The sequence below is a fragment of the Nicotiana tomentosiformis genome, chromosome 1 (genome assembly GCF_000390325.3).
Source record: "Nicotiana tomentosiformis chromosome 1, ASM39032v3, whole genome shotgun sequence".
Taxonomy (NCBI): Eukaryota; Viridiplantae; Streptophyta; class Magnoliopsida; order Solanales; family Solanaceae; genus Nicotiana; species Nicotiana tomentosiformis.
The window spans coordinates 121,985,534-122,007,660 of NC_090812.1; the positions used below are offsets into that span (position 1 = coordinate 121,985,534).

General features: G+C 41.4%; 2 protein-coding genes across 2 annotated transcripts; both read left to right on the plus strand.

The window, feature by feature from the left end:
* Positions 1-14,111: 14,111 nt before the first annotated feature.
* Positions 14,112-15,482, plus strand: LOC138909088 (uncharacterized). Its single transcript, XM_070200193.1, has 2 exons — positions 14,112-14,540; positions 15,177-15,482. Exons 1-2 carry the CDS (start codon positions 14,112-14,114, stop codon positions 15,480-15,482), a joined length of 735 nt encoding a protein of 244 aa, XP_070056294.1.
* A 907-nt stretch (positions 15,483-16,389) lies between these two features.
* LOC108948901 (uncharacterized) lies at positions 16,390-17,256 on the plus strand. Its single transcript, XM_070200194.1, has 2 exons — positions 16,390-16,645; positions 17,123-17,256. The coding sequence occupies exons 1-2, from the start codon at positions 16,390-16,392 to the stop codon at positions 17,254-17,256; spliced, it is 390 nt and encodes a 129-aa protein (XP_070056295.1).
* The last annotated feature ends 4,871 nt before the right edge of the window (positions 17,257-22,127 follow it).

Here is a 22,127-nt window from a genome sequence, read left to right on the forward strand (position 1 = left end):
ACTTTGTTATATTTCTAAAATAGATTGAAGTTGCTAAGAATTCCGAAATATTTTAGAGTTTAATGAAGCTTTATTGAGGTATGTTGGCTAAACTCTTCTCTTGGAATTGAATCCCACGATATTCACGTAATTTATGTAAGTCCTGAGTGGCTCACTATAAAATTGGCTATTCCGAGTAAGTTTGTGTTGAAAGATATATGTTCAATACGTATTCCAGATTCTTTATTCATGTTTTTTTATCAATTGAGGGTGTGTTCAAAATATAGGGGCTGTGCATTAAAAATGTTCGACTTCAAGCCAAGTTCAAACGAAGGCTATTATGCCAAATTTTGTGAAGAATCTCTACGTGCCTTCGATTCTTAATTGCTCACATATGTACTACATGCTTTTATTTCAATTGTTGTTGTTGTTGTTGATGATGATGATGTTAGAAAGTGAAAAGGTGAGCATGAAATACTAAATACGGCCAACGTGCCAAGAATGATTTTATAATTATGGCCACTAGTGCCAATGAAATGAAAAGATATGAAAGAAGTATGAAATCGGATGATTGATATAAAAAGGTTGATGTCTTGAATAAGACAGCCTAGCCGATCAGGTTGTGATCGGACACCATGCCGCACACATGGTATGTATTGTGCTGGAAATTGTAATTGAAATTGTGATTGTGGTCGATGTCTCTAATGAGATAGCCTAGCTGATCGAGTCGTGATCGGACTCCGTGTTAAAGGTACGGTGGTATTGATATTGAGAGTGATTATGATTGATGTCTCTAATGAGATAGCCTAGCTGATCAGGTCGTGATCGGACTCCGTACTAAGATTACGATGGTATTGTTATTGTGAATAATGTTATTGTGAACGATTGTATATCGGTACTAAGAATCTCCAACCTGAAAATATGGAAATTTACTTGAAATCTTATTTGGTTCTTAACTTTATGTTTTGGTATTGTTTGAGGCTTCCATTGATTTTATGATAGTTCCTCCTTGTAATATTGTTCATTATATTGAGAGGGTGTTTAGTTATACATACTAGTGCTATTCGACGGTACTAACGTCCCTTTTGCCGGAGGCGCTACATCTTTAATGGATACATGTGGTTCCACAGCATGAGGCACTGATCGGTGATAGCGGTACACACTCTTCCCAATTGAATTGGTGAGCCCCACTTCATTCCGGTGTCATGTATCTTTTATTCCTTGTGTATTGTGTTTGAGGTATAGCTGGGGTCTTGTTGCCGGAATTATCATATTACTCTTCTTTATCTATAGAGGCTCCGTAGACATAGTGTGGGTTATGTATTGGTGTTGGGAAAGTCAAACTATTTTATGTTTTGGTTGTATTACTTGTTCCATTTGAGACTTTTAAAATGTTGAAATTATTGGTAATGAATTGGTATTGTAGACATGATCACCTTTTTGTCTAATTAATGAAAATATGCATTATCTCCATTCATGGATGAGTTTGGGTTGAAGGAAATATAACAAGCTTTCTCGGTCGGGTTCACTCGGTTGAGCGCTGGTCGCGCTCCCCGATTTTGGGGCATGACAGAGAGGTTCCATGGATTATGTTCCTTGTAGGGTTATTTCATATTTGAAGGCTCAACGGATGGTTGAGAAGGAGTGCTTAGCATATCTAGCCTTTGTGAGGGATGTCAGTATTGATGCTCCTACCGTTGAGTTAGTTCCGATAGTGAGAGATTTTCTAGATGCAATTCCAGCAGACCTATCGCGCATGCTGTCCGATAGGGATATTGATTTTGGTATTGACTTGGCGCCAGACACTCAGCCCATCTCTATTCCACCAGATCACATGGCACCAATGGAGTTGAAGGAATTAAAGGAACAACTTTGGGAGCTTCTTGATAAGGGTTTCATCAAGCCTAGTGTATCACCTTGGGTGCACCGGTTCTATTTGTGAAAAATAAGGATGGTACTATGAGGATATGCATTGACTACAGGCTGCTGAACAAAGTAACGATCAAGAACAAGCACCCACTACCGCATATTGATGATTTGTTTGATCATCTTCAGGGTGCTCGGGTGTTCTCGACGATTGATTTGAGATCAGGGTACCATCAGTTGAAGATTCGGGATTCATATATTCAGAAGACGACCTTCATGACCCGTTATAGTCACTACGAGTTTCTAGTGATGTCTTTTGTGCTGACTAATGCCCCAACAGCTTTTATGCACTTGATGAACAACGTATTATAGCCATTTCTTGACTCTTTTGTTATAGCTTTTATTAATGATATATTGGTGTGTTCACTCAGCCAGAAGGATCATGAGCAGCATATGAGGATTGTGCTCCAGACCTTAAGACCTTAAGAGAGAAGAAGCTATATGCTAAATTCTCCAAGTGTGAGTTTTGTCTTGATTCAGTAGTATTCTTGGTCTTGTAGTATCCATTAAGGGGATTAAGGTGGATCCGAAAAAGATTGAGGTAGTTCAAAGTTGGCCCATGTCGTCTTCTGTTATAGAGATCGGGAGTTTCCTCGATTTGGCTGGTTATTATCGCCGTTTTGTGGAGGGGTTTTCATCCAAAGTAGCCAAATTGACTAGATTGACGCAGAAGGGTGTCCCATTCAGGTGGTCTGATGAGTGTGAGAAGAGCTTTCAGAATCTCAAGACTACCTTGACTACAGTTCCAGTTCTAGTTTTGCCTTCAGGATCGAGTTATTTTACAGTGTATTGTGATATTTCTCGGATTAGCATTGGGTGTGTGTTAATGCTAGAGAGTAGAGTTATTGCTTTTGCTTCGTGTCAGTTGAAGCCCTATGAGAATAACTACCTTGTGCATGATTTGGAGTTGGCAACCATTGTTCACGCACTGAAGATTTGGAGGCATTATCTTTATGGCGTGTCTTGTGAGGTGTTCATAGATCACATGAGTCTCCATCACTTGTTCAATCAAAAGGATCTTAACTTGAGACAGCAGAGGTCGTTAAAGCTACTAAAGGACTATGATATCACCATTCTTCATCATCCGAAAAAGGCCAATATGGTGACCGATGCATTGAGTAGGAAGGCTGTGAGCTTGGGGAGTCTTGCTTATATTCCAGTTGGAGAGATACCATTAGCATTGGATGTTTAGGTATTGGCCAATCGGTTCATGAGGTTGGATATTTTGGAGTCTAGCAGAATTCTCGCGTGTGTTGTATCACAGTCTTCTTTGTTTGAGCGCATCAAGGCGCGTCAGTATGATGATCCGCACTTTCTTGTCTTGAAGGACACGATGCAGTACAGTGATTCCAAGGAGGTTACTATTAGTGATGATGGCGTATTGAGGATGCAGGGTCAGATCTATGTTCCAATTATGGATGGTTGCGGGAGTTGATACTTGAGGAGGCCCATAGTTCGGAGTATTCCATTCATTCGGGTACCGCGAAGATGTACCAGGACTTGAGGCAAGACTATTGGTGGCGGAGGATGAAGAAGGATATTTTTGGGTATGTTGCTCGGTTTTTGAACTGTCAGCAGATGAAGTATGAACATCAGAGACCCGGCGGTTTGCTTCATAGGCTTCATATTTCAAAGTGGAAGTGGGAGCGTATCACTATGGATTTTATAGTTGGACTTCCATGGACCTTGAGGATATTTGACGCAGTGTGGGTTATTTTGGACAGACTAACCAAGTCTGCACACTTCATTCCAGTCATGACTACCTACTCTTCAGAGCAGTTGGCTCGGATTTACATTCGTTACATTGTTTGCCTTCATGGTGTGCTTGTGCCTATTATCTCGGATCGAGGCACTCAGTTTAAATCATATTTTTGGAAGGCAGTGCAGCGAGAGTTGGGTACGAAGGTTGAGTTGAGTACAACATTTCATCCCCACACGAACGGACAGTCCAAGTGCACTATTCAGATCTTGGAGGACATGTTACGTGCATGTGTTATTCATTTCGGGGGTTTATGGGATCAGATTCTGCCATTAGCAGAGTTCGCCTACAATAACAAGTAGCAGCCAAGTAATTAGATGGCTCCTTATGAGGCCTTATATGGGAGGTAGTGTCATTCTCCGGTTGGTTGGTTTGAGCATGGGGAGGCTAGGTTGTTGGACATTGATTTTGTCTGTGATGCCTTGGAAAATATGAAGGTAATTCAGGAGCGGTTTCGTAACGCACAGTCCAGGAAAAAGAGTTATGCTGGTAGGAAGCTTCATGATATTGCATATATATGGTGGGTGAGAAGGTTCTACTCGGAGTCTCGCCCATGAAGGGTTTGATGAGATTCAGGAAGAAGTGCAAGTTGAGCCCTAGGTATATTGGCCTTTTGAGGTGTTTGAGAGAGTTAAGAGGTGGCCTGCAGATTTGCCTTTCCACCTAGTCTATCTGGAGTTCACCTAGTGTTTCATGTCTCGATGCTTCGGAAGTATTATGGTGATCCATCACATGTTTTGGACTTCAACACGGTGTAATTAGATGGGGATTTGACTTATGATGTGGAGCCGATAGCCATTTTGGGTCGGCGAATTCGAAAGTTGAGGTCAAAGAATATAGCATCAGTGAAGATTCATTGGAGAGGTCAGCCAGTCGAGGAGGCTACTTGGGAGACCGAGCAGGAGATGCGGAGTAGATATCCTTACCTTTTTGAGACTCAGGTATGATTCTATACCCGTTCGAGGACGAACATTTGTCTAAGAGGAGGAGAATGTAACGACATGACTGGTCTTTTTGAGTATTTCAGCCTCATTTTTCCCATTTGATGCTAAAAATGTGTTCATTTGTGATTATATGACTTGTCGGGGTGGTTGAATTAGTTTTCGGGAGGTTTTGGAGTGAATTGGGACACTTAGTCATAGGGTTGGAAGCTTAAGTTGTATGAGTTGACTGGAATTTGACTTTTGTATCGACGACTCTGGAACAATATTGTGATGATTCCAATAGAGCTTTGTATGCTGATTTTGGACTTAGGCGTGTGTCCGTAATCGGACTTGGAGGTCCATAGGTTGGTTTGGTGATTTTTAGCGAAAGTTAGATAGTTGAAGGTTGATAGGTTTGACCTAGATTTGACTTTGCTGATATGGGATTTGGATTTTAGTTCTAGGAGATGGAATAGGTCCATTGTGTCATTTGGGAGTTGCATGCAAAATTTGAGGTCATTCCGAGATATTTAGGCATGTTCGGTGTAAGTTTTGAATTTGGAAAGTTGGATTAGTTCCTTAGGCTTGAATTGTGATGCAATTCGTGGGTTTGATGTTGTTTTGTGTGATTTGAGGCCTCAAGTAAGTCCGTGTTATGTTTTAGTTTTTGTTGGTGTAATTGGATGGGGTCCCGAAGGCCTCGGGTGTGTTTCGGACCATTTCTCCATGTTTTGGCATAGCAAATTTTTGATGTCTGGTTTTCTCCTTCGCGATCGCGAGAAGGCAGTCGCGATCGCGTAGAGTATTTCTGATGGCAGACGAATTGTTCTTCGCGTTCGTGAGTTGGTGATCATGTTCGCGATGCTTTGGAAGGAAGTGGCCTTCGTGATCATGTGAGTGGAGACGTGTTCGCGTAGAAGGGAGACCGTCTGGGGGCATCAGGCCTTAAGCCTTCGCATTCGCGAGGGGTTGATCGCGTTCGCGTAGTGTCAGGAGTGTGGTGCACCGCGTTCGCGACTTTGGTCTCGCGTTCGCGTAGGCCATTTTCAGGGCCGTGTGTGATTGTGCTTTGCGATCGCGATAAATACACTTGAGTAAACTATTTAACATATCATTTCGGTTTTGGTTATTTTATCACATTTTGAGTTAGAGAGCTCGATTTTGGGACATTTTGGAGGGGATTTTTATGTTTTGGATTGGGGTAAGTATTTTTTACTCGGATTTTTTATATTCCATGATTCCATCCTTGTTTTTAGCATTTAATTTTTAAAATTAAGTGAAAAAATTGGGGATTTTAGTAAAAACTTATCTAAATGAAATTTGATGATTTGAAGGTTGATTTGATGTCGGAATTAGATGAAATTGATATGGGTGGACTCGTAATTGAATGGGAGTTTGAAATTTGTAATTTTTGTCAGGTTCCGGGGGTGCGAGATTGGATTTGACTTTTTTGGTGGACGTTTTGATTTTGATAAAGATCAAAACTGTATTTTTTGGGTTTTTTTCTACGGTATTATTTGATGATATTAAGTTGTTTGTGACTAGATTTGAGTCGTTCGTATGCCGATTCACATGGGAAGGGCTTTTTGGAGTATTGATTCATGCGTTTTAAGGTAAGTAACATATTAAAACTTGGATTTGAGGGTAATTATCCCTGGGAACTAAGTTATTTTGGATGTGCTGAGGTGACGCACGCGCTAGGTGACCGACGTGTGTGCATGCACCGGCATATTCATAATTCGGGTGGACTTAGACTATTATTGTACTTGTTTTGTTATCATGCCTCATTATATCCATATTTTCTCTACTTGTGTGCTTATTTGAGCTATGATTCATGTTAGAAATCATGTCTAGGCTATGTGCTTATTTGATTGAGACATAATGAGCTATTCTTGTTGTTTTGAGCTATTTGACTTAATTGTAGTCATATCCTCAGTCATAATTCCCTTATTTCATGCCATATCTCAATCTCTATACATTATTGTTGTTACATCACTTACTGTTGTTGTTTTCCATATGTGATATTGTTTGGGCTAAGTTCTATGAGATTGTGAGCCCTTAAGACTTGAGAGATTGGTGACTAATATAGGCCATAGAGCCGTGTTGTGAGTTATATTTGGATAAGGTTACACGCTGCAAGGGATTGTTATTTGGATCGGGTTGCACGCCGCAACATGCCATATTGGCTTTTGATTAGCACTTGGGCCAGGATCCGCCCCTCCGGAGTCTAATATATATAGTGAGCACATGCACAATGATATATATATATATATATATATATACGTGCTTTGGTGAGGGATATTTATGCCAGGCACCCGTACATTACTGAGTGATATTAAGGAGTTTTATGTCAGGCACCATGAGTGTACTGAGTGTGGTCATACTTGATAGTTCCACATGTAGGCACATAAGTGTACTTTACTCATGCTATCTGGTAACTGAAATGTCTTATCCATGTTGGGCTTTAACTGTTATACTTGGAAAACATGTCTAAATTCCTGAAATGTGAAGGAGCTGAAGATGATATCATTGAGTTATTTACTTATATTGTTTCGTTTATATCTTGAGGCATTACTGGTTATTGATATTGGTCTCTGACTGTTTCTTCTGAGTTCGCCACTACTTTCAACCCAAGGTTAGGTTTGTTACTTATTGAGTACGGGCCAGTTGTACTCATACTATACTCTGCACTTCATGTCCAGAGCCAGGTACTTCCGTATATGGTGATTGATAGAGTTGTGTTTGTACCAGCTTTCGAGAGACTACGAGGTAGCTGCTATGTCGTCTGCAGACGTTGAAGTTCTATTTCATTTATTTCTGTTATTACTGTTCTATTGTTCAGACAGTTATACCGAGGATTTGGCCTTGTATTTTGATATTCAATAATGCTCATGTACTCGTCGACATCAGATCATTGGGGTGGTTGTAGTATTATTACTGTTGTTTTCGTAGTTATTTCATGATATTTCCGCTGTTGAGTTTATTAAAATTCTGATTTATTGAATTCGTTGTTATTGTGAAATTGTTGGCTTGCCTATTAGGTAGTGTTAGGCGCCGTCGAGGCTCCGGTGCGAGTTGGTTGGTGACACAAAGGCCAGAAAGTCACCTGTTATGGACCGGATGGAGTAAGAAGTTAAATTTGAAAATGACTTTTTTTCTTTTTAAAGTCAATTGATATCTAATTGAAAAGAAATGACATCTAATCATTGGGTTTTTGCATCTTTCAATGTATTGAAATAAGATCAATGAATGGTTCTGAACATCAATCAGTCGATTAGTCATTAATGTTGAGTGTAGCATACGAATAGAAACCAATATGATCAAACTGTTAAACTATCATTTACTTTAACAAATCTCACAATTTTTCTCCAAAATATACTTTTCAAAGCTAGATAAGTTCTATGGTTCATCAAGATCAAACACGTGCGAACCTACATGGCATCGATATTCGACCATGAGCAGTGGTTGTTAAAATCAAAGGAAAATGAGAGAGTTCAAACCAATTTAACAAGATGAACCCTAGAATATTCGAGAGTGAGAGAGACGACAGAGAGAAAAATATTCTCCCATTGTTTGTAGAGACTCCTAATTGTAATACTTTTAAGTATTTATAGTTTCGGGTCAGCTGGGTTATACCTGAGTCCAAGACTCTCTTCTGTACATGTGAATACAACAAATAAATAATTGGGCCTTATAACATGGGCATGTACAAGAGAAAGAAATCAATACTAAGTTGGCCCTTCATCTAGTCTAACACTCCCCTCAAGTTGTGGGGTGAAAGAACCCCCAGCTTGCATAGCAAATGGTTGTGATGAACACCAGCTAAGGATTTGGTGAAGATGTCGGCTAGTTGAGAAGCGGTGGGGATGTAATGAAGGGCAATCAGACCATCCCCAATATTTTCCCTAACAAAATGGAAATCGAGTTCTATATGCTTGGTTCATTCATGCTGCACAGGGTTCTTGGCAATGCTTAGGGCAGCTTGGTTGTCACAGTAGATAGGAACAGGCCGAGACACATAGATACCAAGATCACCCAATAGTCGAACAAGCCAAGTCAATTCAGCAACAGTCTTCCTCAAAGCCCTATACTCAGCTTCTGCAGAGGACAGTGATATAGTAGGTTACTTCTTGGAGTTCCAACAAACAGGGCTACCACCCAATGTAACAAAGAAACTAGTAACAGATTTTCTGGAAGAGTAGCAGGTGGCCCAATCTGAATCAGAATAAGCTTTGAGAGAGAAGTCCACAGAGCTGTTGAACAAGATGCCCTTAGAAGGATCATTGAGCACGTATCTAAGGACATGCAAAGCAGCTAGCATATGAGGATACCTGGGGGCATTCAAGAACTGACTAAGGTGTTGCACTGAAAAAGACAAGTCGAGCCTGGTTTGCTGGAGAAAGTTGAGTTTCCCAACCAGTCTTCTGAATAGAGAAGGGTCAGGAAGCAGCTCCCCAAAAGTAGGAGTGAGCTTAATGTTCAGATCCAAATGTGCTACAACTGGAGTGCAAGCAGAATAATTAAATTCAGCCAAGAGATCCTTGGCAAACTTATGCTGATTCACAAGATAACCTGCAGCAACACTAGAAACTTCAAGCCCCAAAAAATAGTGAACATTACCAAGATCTTTGATCTTAAACTGAGCATCCAAGAAAGATTTCAAAGACTCCATCTCCTCAGTGTCATCACCAGCTAACAGTATATCATCCACATACACTACAAGGACAACAGTGGAAGTGGCTAAAATATTTGTGAAAAGGGAGTAATCATTAAGGCTAGACTGGTACCCTTTGGATATAAGAGCAGTAGAGAGCTTGGCAAACCTTTGTCTTGATGCTTATTTGAGACCATAAAGAGACTTTCTAAGTCTACAAACAAGAGGGGAACCAGATACAGACAAACCAAGAGGAACCTTCATATACACTTCTTCAGAAAGGTCCACATGCAAAAAAGCATTGTTGACATCTAGTTGGTAAACACTCAAGGACTTCTCGGTTGCAACAGCAAGGAGGCATTTGATAGTTGTGAATTTGAAAACCGGGGAGAATGTCTCACTATAATCAATCTCAGCCTGTTGAGTGTCACCCCTAACAACAAGTCTTGCTTTGTATCTCTCAATAGTTCTATCTGACATCTGTTTGATCTTATTGACCCATTTACATGGAATGGCCTTCTTGCCAAGAAGAAGAGGGACAACATCCCAAGTATGATTTGCCTCAAGAGCCTGAAACTCTTTTAGCATAGCTTCCTACCAAGCAGGATTGGAGACAGCTTGTTGATAATGTCGGGGTTCATGCATGACAGAAGGGGTTGAAGACTAAGGAACAGAATTACAAACATAGTCCTGAAAGTGAACTCGAGGGTTATGTGGTCTAGAGGACCTTCTAAGTGGAGGAGGAGAAGGTGCAATAGAAGAACTATAGGGGAAAAAAGAGTTTGGAATAGAAATAGAAGGAAGAGAAGGGAAGGAATAGGAGGGAATTGTAAAAGAGACATCCCTAGAGTATAGGATAGACTTGTTGTGCAAGTGAAGGAGTTTATACCCTTTTTTCCAAAAGGATACCCTAAGAAAATACAAGGTATAACTCTGGATTGGAGTTTGTCTCTATGAGATATAGGAACAGAAGCATAGGCTAAACATCCAAAAGTGTAAGGCTCCATAAAAGTTTTCTTAAAAACCCGGATTTTCGTGATGCCAAAGTAGGCGTAGAGGTCAATAATAGTAGAAATTCTTTGCGGTGAGCTTGCGAGCCGCGGTTCAGACTTTTTGGATTGAACAGTACACTGGGGAGTTGAAGAGAATGTTTGGCAGAAGTAGGCATTTCTGCGGCCTATTCTGCGGACCGCAGAATGGTCGCAGAGTGGGTCAGTTTTCTGGGCCATTTTGGTGTCCAATTTTTCGGTCATTATGCGATCGCATAACCACTTTGCGGGTCGCACTCTTATCGCATATCCCGCTTTGGGAGTTTTTGGAGGGAGGTTCTGCGGTGCACTATGCGACTGCAGAACTGTTCTGCGGTACATTATGCGACCGCAGAACAGGTCTGTGGACCGCATAGTGACCACAGACCCAGACAGATTTTTGGCCAGTTCTGGATACCAATTATGCGGCCCATATGCGGTCTGCATATCGATTATGCGATCACATATGCAACCGCAGAACCTGTTTCGGAGCTTCATTTTTGGGGTTTTTAAACCCGACCCTATTCCGCTAAAACACCTACTTTGGACCATTTTGAGCTTATTTTCTGATATTTTTAGAGTGAGAGAGATGGTCCTAGAGGGAGAATGTGATCTTCATCAAATTGCTCTTCAATTCTCACTTAAAACCTTGAAGATTATCAATAGAGGCACCTAGGTCTTCTTCCAAAGAGTTAAGATTCTATCACCCAAACTCATAATTTCAAAATGTAACTAGAATGGGCTATTAGTAAGGTAATTCATGGGGATGGGAGTGCTGACTTTGCATGCATGTGTTCCTAAGGTATGTGGGGAGATTGTGAGTTAAAGATAGAAAATAATGTGGTGTGGGTTGGTAAAGTCTTTCATGAAAGGGCCATGGAACCTTAATGGACACATAGTGTTTGATAGAATGCTCAAGTGAGCTAGAATTATGACCGTTTTCCTAATTTTGGGTTCAATTTTGCGATATTGTTAAAATAGATTGAAGTTGCTAATATTCTGGAAACATCTTAGAGTTTTAAGAGGCACAATTGAGGTATGTTGGCTAAACCCACTCTTCTTAGAACTGAATCCCACGGTATTCATACAATCGACGTAAGTCCCAAACTGAACATCCTAAAAATTGTTATCCCGAATGTGCTTGCTTTGCAAATATATATGTAATATGTATTCCCGTGCTTTCATCGTGTTATCTCGTCATCTGAGGAAATGTTCAAGACTTAGAATATGTGCTAATATGCCTAGACTTCACGTCAAATTCGATTAAAGACTGATATGCCAAATTGTGTGAAAAGCCTCTTCGTGCCTTGAATTCCTAAATTGCTCACATGTGAAATCAAGAGTCTTAAATGAAAACCGTGTTGTTATTGATGATAATAATAATGTTGGATTATGGAAAAGAACTCGAATTATGAAATAAGGCCAAGTGCCAAGAACACCATTATAATTAAAGCCACTTGTGCCAATGTGTTGAAAATATGGGAAAGGAATATGAAGTAATATGATCGATTGAAATGGTTAATGTCTCGAATAAGATGGCTTAGCCGATCGGGTCAAGATTGGACTCTGTGTAATAACATGGTGGTATTGTGAATGAAATAGTGAATACGGTTGATGTCTCAAATGAGATGGCTTAGCCGAGATCGGACTCCGTGTAAGAACACGGTGGTATTGTGGACTGTGGTATATTGGCATAAAAATAAAACCATCCAACCAAATAACGTGGCAATTGATTTTGAAATCTAAGTGATCTTTAACTTGATGTTAGTGTTATTTGAAGCTCATATTGCATTCTTGACTGTCTCCCTCCCCCCCACCCCCACCCATATTGTTGTTCATTCTATTGAGATGGTGTTTAATTATACATACTAGTACTATTCGACAGTACTAACGTCACTTTTGCTGGGGCCGCTGCATCTTTAAATGGATGCAGGTGGTTACGTAGCAGACAGTGTTGATCACAGATAGGTGTTGCATCCTCATCCCAGCGGACTCAGTGAGCCCCATTTCATTCTGGGGTCATGTAATATATCTTTTATTTATATTGTTGTACTATCTGAGGTATAGTCAGAACCTTATTGTCGGCTCTTTCTTTACACTCTTTTGTATCTTCAGAGGCTCCGTAGACACTGTGTGGGTTGTATACGGGTGTTGGGAATGTTCAGCACTTTATGTTATGTTTGATCACTTGTTCCACTCAGACTACAAGAATATGTGTATTTTGAGACTGAAAGGCGAAGTAGCTAATGAAACAATTTAGTATTGCATGACTGAGCTTCCTACTGTATAAATAATGAAATCACATCTTTTCTGGATTATGGGTGAGTTGGGTAGAAAGTATCTAATAGGCTTGCTCGGCCGGGTTCACTCGGTTGAGTGCCAGTCGCGCTTCCCAAGGTTAGGGCGTTACAAACTTGGTATCAGAGCCTATGGTTTTAAAGTGTCCTAGGATATCTCGGAGCCGTGTTTGGTAGAGTCCTTCTTATCGGTGTGTTGTCGACCATATCTATAAGTTAGAGGCTACTTGGACATTTAGGAATAATACCCTTCTTTGATATTCTAGATTGTGCGATGAAACTAATTGTGCAACTGTTCCTCCTCTAACTCATGCATTCCTTTAACTTTCAGTATATGGCACCTAAGAAGAGAGCAAGAACTAGCCAAGGGGCCAATACTGCATCAGGAGTGGCAGTTGACCCTCTATTTGATGATGCGGGTGAATACCCGAGGGGTGAAGATAATCCCCCGACTACTACACTGCCTGATTCCACTACACATGACCAGGCCACACCAGTCCCTACACCTACTGAGGGTGTGACGGTTCCTCCACCTGATATTTTGGTTCCACCTCCAGCCCCAGCTTCCGGTTCTGGTATTTCTGATGGGGATCTTAGGGAAGCTATTGAAATGCTGACTCAGATAGTGGCTTCTCAAGCCCAAAGGTCAAATGTTGCACCCACATCTTCTAGCCAACTAGGGGATTCCACTAGTTCTAAGGGTGAACAGGTTTCTGCAGTTGGATCCTCCGGTGTTCACGGGTGCTAATCCCGAGGAGTACCCACAGGATTTCATTGATGAGCATAAGACTCTCCGGGGTATGCGCGCTACTGAGACGAAGAGAGTGGAGTTGGCCGCGTACTGCCTGAAAGGGGTGGCATATTCTTGGTTTGAGCTATGGGAGGACACTCGGGAGGAGGGGATCCCTTCAGTGAAATGGAGTGAGTTTGCTGATGCCTTTATAGACCATTTCTTGCCTACCGAGACTAGGACAGCCCGTGCCGCAGAGTTTGACAATCTTAAGGAAGGGAGTAAGAGTGTGTGGGAGTATCACATGGAGTTCGCGCACCTGTTGAAATATGTTATTCACATGATACCCACCATGGAGGCCAGAGTGCGTCGATTTGTGCAAGACTTTAGCCCTTTGGTTATTAATGAGGCTGCCACATCTGCCTTAAATTCTAATATGAGCTATGGTAAGATGGTGGCGTTTGCTCAAGCTACAGAGGCCCGAAAGTTAAGAATAGGACAGAGCGAGAGGGTAGTAGTAGGGCCCGATCCGCGGGCAACCCTGGGATTCATTTGGTGGTGGGAGATCAGCTTTTAGGGGAGGGTCATCAGGTCCATCCCAGTCTTATGCTCAGTTTTTAGCCAGTGCACCGCCAGCGGGGCATAGTCAGCAGCAGGGAAGTTGTTTCAGGCCCAAACAGGGCAACAGGGGGTCCCACCATCATGGCCGATCAGGAGGGAGATTCCAGCAGCAGCGGAGGCCCCCATGCCCCAAGTATGGGAGGATGCATATGGGGATCTACTACCAGGACATGCCGGTATGTTACGGGTTCGGAATGAGGGGTCATATTCAGAGGGAGTGTCGTTCATTTCGCAAGGGTGCGGGTAGGGGCACAGCACAACCATCCAGTTCTGCAGCTGCTATATCTTCAGTACCCCCTCCAGTTCGAGGCTCCCCAGCACCAGCAGGGTGTGGTGAAGCTAGGGGTGGTGCGCAGGGTTCAGGAGGACCCAACCGTTTTTATGCTATGAGTGGTCGCCAGAGTGTAGAGGCTTCTCCAGATGTTGTCACACGTATATTGAATGTCCAATCTCATGATGTATATGCTCTTATTGATCCCGGTTCCACCTTGTCCTATGTTACCCCTTATGTTGCTATGGAATTTGGGATAGAACCGGAACAACTTCATGATTCGTTCTTTGTATCTACTCCGGTTGGCGAGTCTATTTTTGCCACAAGGGTGTATAGGGGTCGTGTTGTCACGGTACGTGGTCGGGACACTGTGGTCGATCTCATTGAATTGGGGATGGTAGATTTTGATGTAATTATGGGGATGGATTGGCTTTATTCATGTTTTGCTAAGCTCGACTGCCGAACTAGAACTGTGAGGTTTGAATTTCCAAATGAGGCAGCTGTTGAGTGGAAGGGGGATAATGCGATGCCAAAGGGTAGGTTTATTTCTTACCTTAAGACCACGAAGATGATTAACAAGGGGTGTATCTATCACTTGGTCTGAGTTACGGATACCACTGCTGAAGCACCTACACTCGAATCTGTGTCAGTTTTGAATGAATTTTCAGAGGTCTTTCCTGACGAGCTCCCTGGGATTCCGCTAGACAGGGAAATTAATTTTGGGATTGATGTGATGCCAGGCACACAGCCTATATATATTCCGCCCTACAGGATGGCACCAGCAGAGTTGAAAGAGTTAAAGGAGCAATTGAAGGATTTGTTAGAGAAGGGTTTCATCCGACCGAGTGTGTCACCATGGGGCGCATTGGTTCTCTTTGTAAGGAAGAAAGATGGATCGCTGAGGATGTGTATTGACTACCGGTAGCTCAACAAAGACACAATCAAAAATAGGTACTCGTTACCAAGAATAGATGATTTGTTTGATCAGTTACAGGGTGCTAGGTACTTCTCCAAAATTCATTTGCGGTTCGGGTACCACCAATTGAAGATCAGGAAGCAGGATATTTTGAAAATAGCTTTCGGGACCCGGTATGGGCACTTTGAATTTTTGGTAATGTCTTTCGGGCTAACAAATGCCCCGGCAGCTTTCATGGACCTTATGAATTGGGTTTTCAAGACTTTCCTCGACTCATTTGTGATAGTATTTATTGACGATATTCTTGTGTATTCACGAGGTCAAGAAGACCATGCCGATCATCTCAGGGCAATTTTGCAGACTCTTCATCAGCACTAATTGTATGCGGAGTTTTCAAAGTGCGAATTTTGCTCGAATCTGTCACATTCTTGGGTCATGTTGTCTCTAGAGAAGGAATTAAGTTTGATCCTCAAAAGATTTCAGCAGTAAAGAATTGGCCTAGACCTACAACGCCAATCGAGATTCGCAGTTTCTTAGGCGTAGCGGGGTATTACAGGAAATCTGTGGAGGGGTTCTCTACTCTTGCCTCTCCATTGACTAAATTGACTCAGAAAGCGGTTAAGTTCCAATGGTCCGATGCTTGTGAAAGGAGCTTCCAGGAGTTGAAATCGAGATTGACTACGGCACCGATGTTGACCCTGCCAGAGGGTACAGAAGGGTTTGTGGTATATTGCAATGCTTCAAGGATCGGTCTTGGGTGTGTATTAATGCAACACGGCAAGTTTATAGCTTATGCTTCTAGGCAACTCAAGAATCATGAAAAGAACTATCCAACAAATGACTTAGAACTTGCGGCAGTGGTTTTTGCATTGAAAATTTGGCATCATTATTTGTATGGGGTCCATGTGGATGTATTCACAGACGACAAGAGTCTTCAATATATTTTCAAACAAAAGGAGCTGAATCTTAGGCAGAGAAGATGGCTTGAGTTACTCAAGGATTACGACATCGATATTCTATATCACCCGGGGAAAGCCAATGTTGTGGCGGATGCTCTTAGCCGGATATCTATGGGTAGTCTGGCACACTTGGAGGTATGTCAAAGGCCGTTGGCTAGGGAGGTTCATCAGCTAGCTAGTTTGGGAGTTCATCCTGCGGACTCTAGTGAAGGAAGGTTAATTGTACAAAATAGGGCTGAATCGTCGCTTGTTGTGGAAGTCAAAGAGAAGCAATACAACGATCCATTTTTGGTACAACTGAAGGAGGGGATTAAAAACATAAAACTATGGCTTTTACTCTTGGCATGGATGATGGTACACTAAGGTACCAAGGGCGGCTATGTGTTCCGAACGTAGGTGGTCTCCGAGAAAGAATCATGACTGAGGCTCATGCTTCCAGGTATTCTGTGCATCCAAGCTCTACAAAGATGTATCATGACCTCAAGGAAATCTATTGGTGGAATGACATGAAAAGGAATGTGGCGGACTTTGTGGCAAGGTGTCCGAATTGTCAGCAAGTGAAGGCCGAACATCAACGGCTTGGTAGGTTGGCACAGAATATAGAAATTCTAATGTGGAAGTGGGAAATGATTAATATGGATTTTGTAGTAGGATTACCGTGCACTCCATGCAAGTTTGACTCAATTTGGGTAATCGTGGATCGACTCACGAAATCAGCACATTTCTTACCAGTTAAATCTACCGACGCAGCGGAACAGTATGCTCAGTGGTATATCAAGGAAATAGTCAGGCTGCATGGCACTCCAGTTTCCATCATTTCCGATCGAGGGGCTCAATTCACAGCCAATTTTTGGAGGAAATTTCAGCAAGGTTTGTGTACTCAGGTAAATCTTAGTACAACCTTCCACCCACAGACCGACGGGCAAGAAGAGCAGACTATTTAGACGCTTGAGGACATGTTGCGTGCTTGTGTTCTTGATTTCAAGGGTAGCTAGGATGATCATTTTCCACTCATAGAGTTTTCTTATAACAAAAGCTTTCATGCGAGTATTCAAATAGCACCATTTAAGGCATTGTATGGTAGGAGATGTAGATCTCCCATTTGGTGGTTCGAGATTGGGGAAGCTGAGTTGATAGGGCCAGACCTCGTGCATCAGGCTATGGAAAAGGTTAAGATCATAAAGGAGCAGTGAAAAACTATCCAGAGTCATCAAAAATCCTATTCGGATGTCCGTCGCAGAGACTTAGAATTCAAAGAAGATGATTGGGTATTCTTAAAGGTTTCCCCCATGAAGGGTATTATGCGGTTTGGGAAAAGAGGAAATTGAGTCTGAGGTATGTTGGGTCGTACAAAATCATTCAGAGAATTGGCCAAGTGGCGTACAAGCTTGAGCTACCACCCGAAATGCCATTAGTCCACCCGGTATTCCATGTGTCTATGTTGAAGAAAGTAGTTGGGGATCCGTAAGCCATTGTGCCGGTTGAGACCATTGAGGCTAATGAAGAATTATCATATGAAGAAATTTCAGTTGCCATTCTGGATAGACAAGTCCGAAGGTTGAGAAATAAAGAAATTACCTCCGTGAAAGTGTTATGGCGAAACCAGCAGGTTGAAGAGGCCACGTGGGAGGCCGAGGAAGACATGAAGAAGAAGTATCCTTACTTGTTCGAATAGTTGTGTAATCCTTTATTTTATTGAACATTGTCACCTATGACTTTTATATCACTTGTTCAGTTAATGTAAAGGTGTTCCTTTTGAGTATATGTTGTTTATGAGGCCACGGCTAGTATTGTTATGAGTTTTGTTACGTCGTTGGGTTGTGCATATGTTTGTAAGATGTGTTTCTGGGGCTCTCTAACATGTGGATAGGCCTAGTTACAAAGGAAACTCTGGCGAACATTTTGGAATTTTGGGGAGTTAGTTAAATTTGGGGCTGCAGGTGTGTGGTATGATAACCAAGCTGCATAAGTTGCTAAAAGTGGACCTTGATCCTCATTCGAGGACGAATGATCTTAAGTGGGGGAGGATGTAAGGCCCCGTAAAATGTTTCCTAAAAACCCGGATTTCCGTGATGCCAAAGTAGGCATAGAGGTTAATAATAACCCGGATTTCTCGACGCGATTCAGACTTTTTGGATTGAACAGTGCGCTGGGGAGTTGAAGAGAAAGTTGGGAAGAAGTAGGCATTTCTACGGCCTATTCTATGACTGCAGAACCACTCTGCGGACCGCAGAATGGTCGCAGAGTGGGTCAGTTTTCTGGGCCATTTTGGTGTCAAATTTCGAAGCCATTATGCGACCGCATAATCACTTCGCGGGCCACACTCTTGTCGCATATCCCGCTTTGGGATTTTTTGGCGGGAGGTTCTACGGTGCACTACGCGACCACAAAACCGTTCAGCGGTACATTATGTGACCGCAGAACAGGTCTGCGGGCCGCATAGTGACCGCAGACCTAGACAGATTTTTTCCTAGTTTTGGACACCAATTATGCGGTCGATATGCAGTCCGCATATCGATTATGCGGTCGCAGAACCTGTTCCAGAGCTTCATTTTGAGGGTTTTTAAACCCGACCCTATTCCGTTAAAACACCTACTTTGGACCATTTTGAGCTTATTTTATGATATTTTTAGAGTGAGAGAGATGGTACTAGAGGGAAGAAGTGATTTTCATCATATTTCTCTTCAATTCTCACTTAAAACCTTGAAGATTATCAAGAGAGGCACCTAGGGCTTCTTCCTAAGAGGTAAGATTCTATCACCCAAACTCTTAATTTCAAAAAGTAAAAACAATGGGCCATTAGTAAGGTAATTCATATGTTCCTAAGATATGTGGGGAGGTTGTGAGTTAAAGATAGAAAAGAATGGGGTGTGGGTCAGTGAAGTCTTTCATGAAAGGGCCATGGAACCTTAATGCACACATAGTGTTTGATAGAATGCTCAAGTGAGCTAGAATTATGACCGTTTTCCTAATTTTGGGTTCAATTTTACTATATTGTTAAAATATATTGAAGTTGCTAATATTCCGGAAACATCTTAGAGTTTTAAGAGGCACAATTGAGGTATGTTGGATAAACCCCCTCTTCTTAGAATTGAATCCTACGGTATTCATGCAATCGACGTAAGTCCCAAACTGAACATCCCAGAAATTGCTATCCTGAATGTGCTTGCTTTGCAAATATATGTGTAATATGTATTCACATGCTTTCATCATGTTATCTCGTCATCTGAGAAAATATTCAAGACTTAGAATATGTGCTAATATGCCTAGACTTCACGTCAAATTCGATTAAAGACTGATATACCAAATTGTGTGAAAAGCCTCTATGTGCCTTGAATTCCTAAATTTCTCACATGTGAAATCAAGAGTCTTGAATGAAAACCGTGTTGTTATTGATGATAATAATAATAATGTTGGATTATGGAAAAGAATTTGAATTATAAAATAAGGTCAAGTTCTAAGAACGACTTTATTATTAAGCCACTTGTGTCAATGTGTTGAAAAGATGGGAAAGGAATATGAAGTAAGATGATCGATTGAAATGGTTAATGTCTCGAATGAGATGGCTTAGCCGATCGGGCCAAGATCAGACTCCGTGTAATAACACAGTGGTATTGTGAATAAAATAGTGAATATGGTTGATGTCTCAAATGAGATGGCTTAGCCGAGATCGGACTCCGTGTAAGAACACTGTGGTATTGTGGACTGTGGTATATTGGCATAAAAATAAAACCATCCAACCAAATAACGTGGCAATTGAATAGGAAATCTAAGTGATCTTTAACTTGATGTTAGTGTTATTTGAAGCTCATATTGCATTCTTGACTGTCTCCCCTCCCCCATGTATTGTTGTTCATTCTATTGAGATGGTGCTTAATTATACATACTAGTACTATTCGACAGTACTAACGTCCCTCTTGCCGGGGCCGCTGCATCTTTAAATGGATACAGGTGGTTACGTCGCAGATAGTGTTGATCACAAATAGGTATTGTATCCTCATCCCAGCGGACTCGGTGAGCCCCATTTCATTCTGGGGTCATGTAATATATCTTTTATTTATATTGTTGAACTTTCTAAGGTATAGCCGAGGCCTTGTTGCCGGCACCTTCTTTACATTCTTTTGTATCTTTAGAGGCTTCGTAGACACTATGTGGGTTGTATACGGATGTTGGGAATGTTCAGCAAGTTATGTTGTGTTTGATCACTTGTTCCACTCAGACTACAAGAATATGTGTATTTTGAGACTGAAAGGCGAAGTAGCTAATGAAACAATTTAGTATTACATGAATGAGCTTCCTACTGTATAATTAATGAAATTACGTCTTTTCTGGATCATGGGTGAGTTGGGTAGAAAGTATCTAACAGGCTTGTTCGGCCGGTTCACTCGGTTGAGCACCGGTCGCGCTTCCCAAGGTTGGGGCGTGACAAAAAGATCTCAAATGATCATAAGAGGATTGTTGACCATTCAAGACCTCATATGGTGTCTTGTGGGAAATAACAGTGGAAGGGAATCTGTTAACTAAATATGTAGTTGTGAGTATACATTCACTCCAATATTTGGTAGGTAATTTAGACTGAACTAACAAGGCTCTAGCAGTTTCTAACAGGTATTTGTGTTTCCTTTCCACGACCCCATTTTGTTGTGGAGTATGAGAACAAGTGGTTTGATGAGAAATTCCCAAAGAACTAAGAAAATCAGCATAGGAAGAACATGATCCCAGCTCAAAAGCATTGTTTGTTCTGATAGTCTGAACAATGCTATTGTAATGAGTAGAAACCATGGCTATAAATTCTTTAATGAGAGAAAAAGTATTGCCTTTGCATGAGATGAGATGTGTCCAGGTGACTCTACTATAGTCATCTACAATGGTCAAAACATATTTGAAACCATTGTAGGTGGCAGTATTGTAGGGGCCCCATAGGTCAATATGAACAAGTGCAAAAGGTTTAGAGGAGTGTGTAGTACTAGCAGGGAATGGACTCCTTTGTTGCCTAGCCATGGGGCAGATTGGACAAACAAAAGATTTTTTAGATGAAAATTTACAAGATAAATATGGGATAGAAATCATTTTCACATAAGGAATATGTCCCATTCTTTGATGCCACAAAACATCATTTTTATTAATAGAAGTAGAATTACAAGAAGTAGGAAGCACTGAACTAGCATTAACAGGGGAATAGTGAACATGACTAATAACATAATGAAGGGAACAATCACTAGATGTTACATCAAAACAAGAAATAGAAACAGAATCAGATTTTCTGGAAGGCATATGCAGAACGTATAGACCATGCTCAAATCTACTAATTTTCAATGGCCTCTTCAGAGAAGGGCCCTGTAGGAACAAGGAAATAGTAGTGAGAATAGCATAGCAATTGAGTTGAGTGAGAAGTTGATGTTTAGAAATTAAATTGAATTGAAAAGAAGGCACCAATAGCACATTAGTTAGGGTGATAGTAGAAGATAGTGATAGACAACCTAGAGAAGTAACTTTAACTTTGTATCCATTTGAAAATGTAACAAGAGAAGGTGTGACTAATGGTTGTATATTGTGAAGTAGGTGCTTGTGAGGGGTCATATGATTAATGGCCCCGGAATCTAAAATCCAAGAGATTGAACCTATTTTAGAAGCACTAGATGCAAATGAACCATCAATATTAAAAATAATATTGTTTACCAAACCTGCAAAATTGGCATAAGCAGTAGATGATGATTGTGTTGAAGTAGAGGATGAAAGTTGGGCCTGCTGAAGAAGTGACAGAATATGAGCATATTGCTCCTTCGAGAAACCATGTGGAGCATCACTAGCTTGTTGACAATCATGGAGATGAGGAGTCTCAGGAGTAGCATCCATATGTACAGAAGCTGCAACTCTCTTATTCTTAGCGACCTTAAAATCTGAGGGGAATCCATGAAGCTTGTAACACTTGTCTACTGTGTGCCCAGACTTTTTGCAATACTTGTAGAATAGCATGGATTTCTTAGAATCAAAATTCACTCTTTGAGGATAATTTCTGGAGTTGTTAAATTGATGGGGCCCAGTAGGAGGAGCAGGAGAATTG